At 45.2% G+C, this 8,634-nt stretch overlaps 1 protein-coding gene across 1 annotated transcript in view; it reads right to left on the reverse strand.

The window, feature by feature from the left end:
- The window catches only part of LOC141003995 (uncharacterized), a 30,362-nt gene extending 23,279 nt beyond the window's left edge, over positions 1 to 7,083 (reverse strand). The window contains exons 1-2 of the mRNA XM_073475496.1: positions 6,879 to 7,083; positions 5,703 to 6,056 (exon numbers count right to left, since the gene is read on the reverse strand). Coding sequence (XP_073331597.1) covers positions 5,703 to 6,056; positions 6,879 to 6,915 — 391 coding nt within the window. The 5' untranslated portion in view covers positions 6,916 to 7,083. The remainder of the gene's footprint in view (positions 1 to 5,702; positions 6,057 to 6,878) is intronic.
- Positions 7,084 to 8,634: the final 1,551 nt, after the last annotated feature.

Raw genomic sequence — 8,634 nt, forward strand, 5'->3', positions numbered from 1 at the left:
AGCTTTTGTTGTTTCTAATCTCTCTCTGTTCTTTGAGTTACCGGTGCTGTTGGTGCTGCTGGTGCTGCTGGTGCTGTTGGTGTTGCTGGGATCCTCCTGATAAAAGGATCCGCCCCCACACGCTCAGCCATTTTATAAGAGGCAGCACTAATTGGGCCAACCCAAGGGCTGGTGCACCATGGGGGGAAGTTTAGTGTTTTAGTTATGTATATTATTTTCCTTAGACCATTAGTAATTTCAGTTTGTTTGGTTATGCATAGATTGTGTTTATTCTAATACGTTACCTTTCCTAGGTTGTTTTGTTTGTGAATTAGCTGTGGTCTTTTGTGTTTAGGGTTTAAGTTAACCCCTCTTTTGTTAGTATGGGCTGACCACCCAGTATATAAGTTCTCCCTTGTGTTCATTAGTGAGGTCTGTTTAATTCTGTTCTGTTTTGTCTTCTGTTAGTTTATTCAGTTGACTTTTGCACAGGTTTGTTAATTTGACCTCTTTTATGGGCCCAGACCTTATGTTCATTTGAGTAATTTGGTTCTGTATATTTTGGGTAAATAAAACCCCTTTTTTTTGAAGTTACTATCTGTTGCCCTCATTGCAACCGACTCGGTCCCTCACATATGGTGGCAGTGGTGGGATCAGCCAGTTGAGGACACAGGTATTTTTTTTTTTTTTTTTTCCTTTTTTCCCCTTTTGTCTTCTTCTCCATTTGTGAAGACATGCCGGTCCGTGGAGGAAGAGTGGCAAGAGGTGGTCGAGCAGATCTCAGGACACAAACAGGGTTGGAAGCCCAGGCTGAGAGTGAGGAAGAGATGCAGGAGGGAGCTTTAAAAGAAGATGGCACTGGGGGTGAAGAGAGTAGAGAGCCAACATTGAGAGACTTAACAGGCATTCTGCAGGCCTTCATGGGGTAACAGGAGGCCCGGGAGGCGAAAAGGAAAGAGGAAGCTACAAGGCAGGAGCAACGGTTCCAAGCATTACAGAACCAGTTCAGGCTTCTGCAGGAGGATGTACAGGCAGCGCAGGCACACACATCTCCAGCACTAGAGCCCACTTCTACTGTGCAGGCTCTGGACCCAGATGGTAGTCGGCTGCAGGCCCAAGCTGCAGCCTCAGTCGAGCCCATCCAGCCTGTGAGTAATCCGTCAGGTCAGTCTCGATTCTCTCATGAACCCAGACTAGAGAAGTTAACAGAAAATGATGATGTTGAGCACTTTCTCATTACGTTTGAGAGGATAGCAGCTGCATGTCGGTGGCCGAGATCAGATTGGGTTTTCCGACTCATTCCACTTCTGACTGGTAAGGCTCGAGGAGCATATGTAAATATGGATGTTGATGATTCCCTGGAATATGATGCTGTAAAAACTGCTATACTGAGAAAATATGATGTTAACCCTGAGACCTACAGGCAGAGGTTCCGCTCACTGGATGTTGGACCTGATGAGAGCCCCAAGGAGCTCTATGTGAGGCTCAAAGAGCTGTATGGGAAGTGGATCCAACCTCAAGGTAAAACAGTTCATGATGTTGGAGAAATTATTATTCTGGAACAATACTTGAGAATGTTGTGTCCTGAGCTTCAGGTTTGGGTAAAGGAGCATGATCCAAAGTCAGCTGCAGAAGCTGCTACTCTGGCTGATGTGTTTGTGGCTGCACGGAAAAACAATCAGCCGTGGAGCAACCCCACCTGGAAGGACATTCGCAGACCTGGCCCTCCTCAACACTACCAGAGGTCACCAGCAGGTGGGGGTAAGCCTCCTGTAAGGGAGAGCCAGCAAACACAATCAAGAGCTCCCAATAAAACACCCACTTGTTACCTGTGTGGACAGGAAGGCCATATTAAACCAATGTGCCCACAGAATCCAGCTAAGCTCACTCAAATGTGTTTTGTTCCACGCCAAGCTGACATTAAGCCTCACACTAACCAGTCCATGAAAACAACCAATGTCAAAATAAATGGAGAACACCTCAGAGCCCTGATTGACACTGGCAGTACTCAGACTCTTGTGCACAGGAAATATGTGCCAGCCAATACTGTTTGCACTCTGGAGACTATTCCCATTTGCTGTGTACATGGTGATGAGAAGTTTTACCCCACGGCAGACATCTATATTGAAGTACATGGACAGGCCTATCTGTTAAATGTTGGAGTTGCAGATAACTTGCCCTTTCCAGTGGTTTTAGGTGATGACCTCCCTGTACTTTTTGATCTGCTAAATCCAGTGCAAAGTTGTAATGTTGCAGTCACCAGAGCACAAGCTAAACAGGGGGAGGTAGATTCCCCAGCCCTCAGTGCCTTGCCATTCTATGGTGTCAGGCTTGAAACACAGCCCGGGAAGTGTCGGAAGCCCCGTAGGCAAAAGAGGCAAGAGAAATTCCAACACACTGCTTTACATTCATCAGCTGAGGCTGCTCCAGATGTGCCTTTAGGTTTTCAAGTACCTGACAACATAATGCAACTGCAACAAGAGGACCCAACACTGTCTGTCTTTTTTCAGAGAGCAAAGGAGAGGGAGCCTGAGATGGAACCTGATGGCAGGACGGAAGAGTACTTCCTTCAGAATGGGGTTCTTTACCGTCAGCATGGCCAGGTTAAACAGCTAGTGGTCCCGCAGGTGGCCCGAGACATGGTACTTACCTTGGGCCACTCAATTCCCTGGGCTGGCCACCTGGGGAAACACAAGACCACAGCTCGTATTAAACACCATTTTTTCTGGCCAGGTTTGAGTTTTGATGTTTCCCAGTTCTGCAGGAGTTGCCCTCAGTGCCAAAAGACCTCAATGAGAGGCCCCACCAGAGCTCCTCTCCAGCCACTCCCCATCATTACTACTCCCTTTGAACGCTTGGGGATGGACGTTGTTGGCCCTGTGGAAAAGAGTAAATCAGGCAACCGTTACATGTTGGTCATTACCGATTATGGTACCAAATATCCTGAAGTGTTCCCATTGAAATCTGTTAAAGCAAAAACTGTGGCTTTTTCTCTGGTTCAGTTTTTTTCAAGAGTGGGATTCCCCTGTGAAATTTTGACAGACCAGGGCACTAACTTTATGTCCAACCTTTTGAAACAGGTTTACCAGCTGCTGGGCATAAAGAGTGTACGCACCACCCCATACCATCCGCAGACAGATGGTTTGACAGAACGGTTCAACTAGACCCTCAAACAAATGCTCCGTAAGTTCGTTAATGAAACTGGATCTGACTGGGATCAATGGCTCCCCTACCTCCTCTTCGCCTACAGGGAGGTACCCCAAGCCTCTACAGGTTTCTCCCCTTTCGAACTGCTTTACGGTCATGAGGTGAGGGGTCCTCTGGCCTTGCTGCGGGAGACCTGGGAGGGGGATCACAGGAGGGAGGGGCCTGTTAATGTTGTTTCTTATGTGGTACAGATGAGAGAGAAACTCCAGAGGATGAGTCAACTGGCAGAGGCACATATGGCGGAGGCCCAGCGACATCAGAAGACCTGGTATGACCAGTCAGCCAGGCAGAGAAGCTTCGAACCAGGTCAAAAGGTCCTGGTTATGCTGCCAACCAGTGATAGCAAGCTGTTGGCAAAGTGGCAGGGGCCTTTTGAGGTTCAGAGGAAGCTTGGGCCCACCACCTATCAGGTCTCTAACCCTGGACCTCATGTTGTCCCTGGGTATAATCCGACCTTCGAAAAGTGAGTGGTGTAATCCGGTGGTTCTGGTCCCGAAGAAGGATGGATCCATCCGTTTCTGTATCGACTTCAGGTACCTGAACTCGGTTTCAAAATTTGATTCATACCCCACTCCACGGATTGACGACCTCATCGAGCGCCTGGGGAAGGCAAAATACCTGACCACAATCGACCTGTGTAAAGGTTACTGGCAGGTGCCCCTGACCCAGCAGTCTCAGGAGCTGACAGCCTTTCGGACTCCCTGGGGGCTGTTCCAGTTCACAGTCTTGCCATTTGGGTTGCACGGGGGCCCCTGCAACTTTTCAACGATTAATGGACCAGGTACTCTGTGAACTGTCTGATTTTGCTTGTGCATATCTCGATGATATTGTCATCTACAGCGCCACCTGGGAGGACCACCTGAGGCACTTGAAGGAAGTCCTGGATCGCCTGAGGTCAGCAGGCCTGACAGTCAATCCCACAAAGTGTGCAATCGCCAGAGAGGAAACGGAGTACCTTGGCTTCACCATTGGAGGTGGGTTAATCAAACCGCAAGTCCATAAAGTGCATGCACTCAAGTCGTGTCCTCTCCCACAGAGTAGGAAGCAGCTGAGATCCTTCCTGGGGATGGCTGGCTTTTACCATCGGTTCATTCCGAACTTCTCAGCCAGGGCTGCCCTCCTGACCGACCGAACTGGCTCAAGGTGCCCCAACCACATCCAGTGGACAGCTGAGGCAGTGGCTGCTTTTAAGGACATCCAGGAATCCCTGAGTAAGAGCCCTGTTCTCCACAGTCCAGATTTCAATGAACATTTCACACTGCAAACTGATGCATCTGAGAGGGGTGTTGGAGCTGTGCTTTTGCAGGGAGTGAAAGGGGACCAGCATCCTGTGGCTTACATCAGCCGGAAGTTATTCCCCAGAGAGGTCCGCTACTCCACAGTGGAAAAAGAAGCCTTGGCAGTGAAGTGGGCCCTGGACTCATTCAAGTATTATCTACTGGGGAGAGAGTTCACTTTGGAGACTGACCATAAGGCACTGCAATGGTTGGAGAGGATGAAAGACACTAATGGGCGAATCACCCGGTGGTATCTTGCCATGCAGCCATATCGGTTCACGGTGCAGCACATCCCTGGCAGGGATAACACCACTGCGGATTACCTCTCCCGCTGTTCCAGCGAAGACTCCGAAGGGGGGGAGTGTGTGATGGCCACAGCTGTGGCCACACAGCCATGACAACGGTAGCCCACTGCACCTACATTCACATTATACACTATACTATTTTGTTTCTATATTTATGTTAACCATATTTTGTTTATACATTCTATAAGTTGGTTTAACACTTAAGTATTGAAATAACTCACACAGGTTTGGTTGCATACAACATACTTTATTATTTGGCAATACATTAGTTTTATTTGAGCACATATATTTAGTTAGCTTTTGTTGTTTCTAATCTCTCTCTGTTCTTTGAGTTACCGGTGCTGTTGGTGCTGCTGGTGCTGCTGGTGCTGTTGGTGTTGCTGGGATCCTCCTGATAAAAGGATCCGCCCCCACACGCTCAGCCATTTTATAAGAGGCAGCACTAATTGGGCCAACCCAAGGGCTGGTGCACCATGGGGGGAAGTTTAGTGTTTTAGTTATGTATATTATTTTCCTTAGACCATTAGTAATTTCAGTTTGTTTGGTTATGCATAGATTGTGTTTATTCTAATATGTTACCTTTCCTAGGTTGTTTTGTTTGTGAATTAGCTGTGGTCTTTTGTGTTTAGGGTTTAAGTTAACCCCTCTTTTGTTAGTATGGGCTGACCACCCAGTATATAAGTTCTCCCTTGTGTTCATTAGTGAGGTCTGTTTAATTCTGTTCTGTTTTGTCTTCTGTTAGTTTATTCAGTTGACTTTTGCACAGGTTTGTTAATTTGACCTCTTTTATGGGCCCAGACCTTATGTTCATTTGAGTAATTTGGTTCTGTATATTTTGGGTAAATAAAACCCCTTTTTTTTGAAGTTACTATCTGTTGCCCTCATTGCAACTGACTCGGTCCCTCACAAGTAGGTTTTAGGGTTAGTTGCTGACCTTTGACCTGCAGCTGTACGTCCGTCACTCTCTGTTCTCTCTCTATTCCCATACTGAACCCTCTGACGGTGCAGGTGTAGGAGCCGCTGTCAGAGAGGTGGAGTTGTGTCAGATGGAGGCTGAGGTCTCCAGTTTCCAGAGCGTCAGTCTTCATGGATGTTCGGCCGCTGTAAAGCTGGTTTTGGTCTTTAAGTTGGTCACCTTCCTGCTGACGCTGGTGGACGGTTGAAGGATCCAGATCGTAGCGGCTCCACACCACTGAGGGCTCGTTCAGTTCAAAAGTCTGAGACTCACAGGGCAGCAGGACAAACGGGTCCCCCTCATACAGCTCCACAGCTGAGGCATGCTGGGAAACTGTGAGGTCACACAGACAGAGAGGGTCAATGACAGCAGCCTTATTTCATGTCATGAGTGAATGTGGTCCTCTGCAGTGTGTGCAGCCTGTAAACTGTGCTGCTAAAGCTCAACTCAGACTCTGTGTGAATGAAGGCCAACATCTACATCCACATGTGACGCTGCTGTCAGCAAAGCAGCATTATTACGTCTGTTAAGTTCAGGCGTAGTCTAGTTTGATCATATTTTATTATTTAGGATGAAGTTAAGGGGCTGCTAACATTTGAAGGTTGCACCAGCTGAAATAAAATCATTATTATTAATAACGGCGCATATGTTGCCCACTGCTGGTTACATGCACAGTAGCAGCTTCACTTTTCATGACTCAAACTTTATTGGGTTTTAATTTTTAAAAGAAACAAAGGCAAAATTAAGATACACACCTGTATGTGTTGATAATGAAATATCAACACATACAGTGAGAAATGACTAAACATTGTTTTGTCACTAAAACACACTTAATTAACATTTACAGACCTGAAGTGAAGCGTGACCCTCAAGTCTCAAGTAAATATACTAAAGTATATTCAGCACTTTTCAGATGATTTGTATATCAGAGTTGTTTATTAATCTGATTGTTGATCAAATAATGTAAAAAAGTGCTGATTCAGCTCTGACGCAGCATGTAATCTATAAAGTAACTAGTAACTAAAACAGTGTTTTCAATAAATGTAGTGGAGTAAAAAGTAGATATCTGCAGAACATGGAAATACTCAAGTAAAGTACAAATACCTCAAAACTGTACTGTAGTACAGTACTGAAAACTACGGAAGGTTATCTTACCGTGCACGAGGATCACAAACACCACAAACATCTTCATCTTCCTGTCACAACTACAACAAGCACAAAGTCCTCTTTAATGAGCTCCACTTCAGAAACACATGGAGGACATCAGTTCACAGCCAGTCGTCACTGTCCTCCTGCTGACCGTCCACTGACACCAGGACTGAACTGCACTTTCACTTTGAGCTGTTTCCAGTGAAGCAGCTGCTGAATGTGAACAAACAGGTCCAACATGTGTGTGTGTGTGTGTGTTTCTGTTTGTGTGTGTGTGTGTGTGTGTGTGTGTGTGTGTAGTTTACTGCACCATGTGTTCATATCTGAAGAGTCTCCGAACTCAACAACTCACTAAATTGAGACATTTGTTAAGGGAGTCTGGTGACTCTCGGGGCGACAGACTGTTGTTGACCCGTCGGCCGTTGTCAGTTCAGAGTTGAGCTTCAGAGTTTGTTAAAGCAGCTCTGGAATGAAGTCCAGACCGCCACAGATCACTTCTGAGGAAACAGGAGCAGCTTCAGTTTCCTCATAGTTTTCAGAGCTGTTGGTCCAGTTTGTGTGAACATGAAGCAGCCTCAGACTGACGGACAGGAAGCTGAACCTTCAGTCCTGCTGATTCTCTGTACAAGAACCAACCTTTATTAAAAGGTTGAAGTATCTGATATGAAACAAACAGAAGTATTAACAGTACAGATAAAACTAATGATGCATATATTTACATGTACCTTCTATAAATAAGATATATCAGTAATATGGCACTAAAATCACTAATATATTACAACCTTACAGTCTTACATGATAAAATACCAAAACTAGTCCCGACTGCATCCTGTCATCCCGACCTGCAGGCAGCCAAACAAACTATTACTGAGAGGCTCCTTGTTCCAGTTCATAAATGATCTGAAGCCGTTCAGTGGAGCTCAAGGTGCGACCATTACACTGACTTCATCTGAGGCTCTGGTTAAACCATCTTCATCAAGTAGTCACGGCCTCGTCCAGGGAACAGGCTTCCCCCTGGTGGTCATCTGCAGACCTCCTACTCCCAGTTCATAGAAGAGTTGGGTGAGTTTATCGCAGATCCTGTGACTTGTTCAGATAAGATCCTAATTATTGGGGATTTCAATCTCCACTTAAATAAACCTTCTGACCCTGTAAGTAAAGCTTCTCTGGGAGTTTGTTCATGAACAGACTCGTTCCAGTGGAAACACTTTTCTTTGGTTACAGTTTTATTGTGTTTTCTTATTTCAGCAGCACTTTTGGAAGTAATTTCATAGAAACTTGATAAATACATGACATCATAGTTACTCAGCTACTTACCATTAAAGTTCTGGACCTGTTGATACACGACTCAGAATTAATCAAGGATATTTTAGTGTTTCTCTTTTGTTTGTTTGTGACATTTCTGAATATTGTAAATATTTTTGCCTTCACACACACACACACACACACACACACACACACACATATCCCTAACTCATGTTGAGTAGTGTATTTTACAGGTCCAGAACTTTACTGGTCAGCAGGGGAGTAATTATGAAGTCATGTATTTATTAAATGTCTTTGAAATTAAAAAATGACCCCAACATGATTTAGTAATAATATTCTGCTAATGAGACAAAATATATTTGACTTTACTGAACTGCAGAAGTTCATTAGGATCCAGTTGGAGTTCATCATGAGAAAATCATTATTAAATCATGTTTTTAACACATTTTGTGATAAATGGGTTCAAATTCAGAGAAATGACTAAACATTGTTTTGT

The sequence above is a fragment of the Pagrus major genome, chromosome 10 (assembly GCF_040436345.1).
Source record: "Pagrus major chromosome 10, Pma_NU_1.0".
In the NCBI taxonomy this organism is placed as follows: Eukaryota; Metazoa; Chordata; class Actinopteri; order Spariformes; family Sparidae; genus Pagrus; species Pagrus major.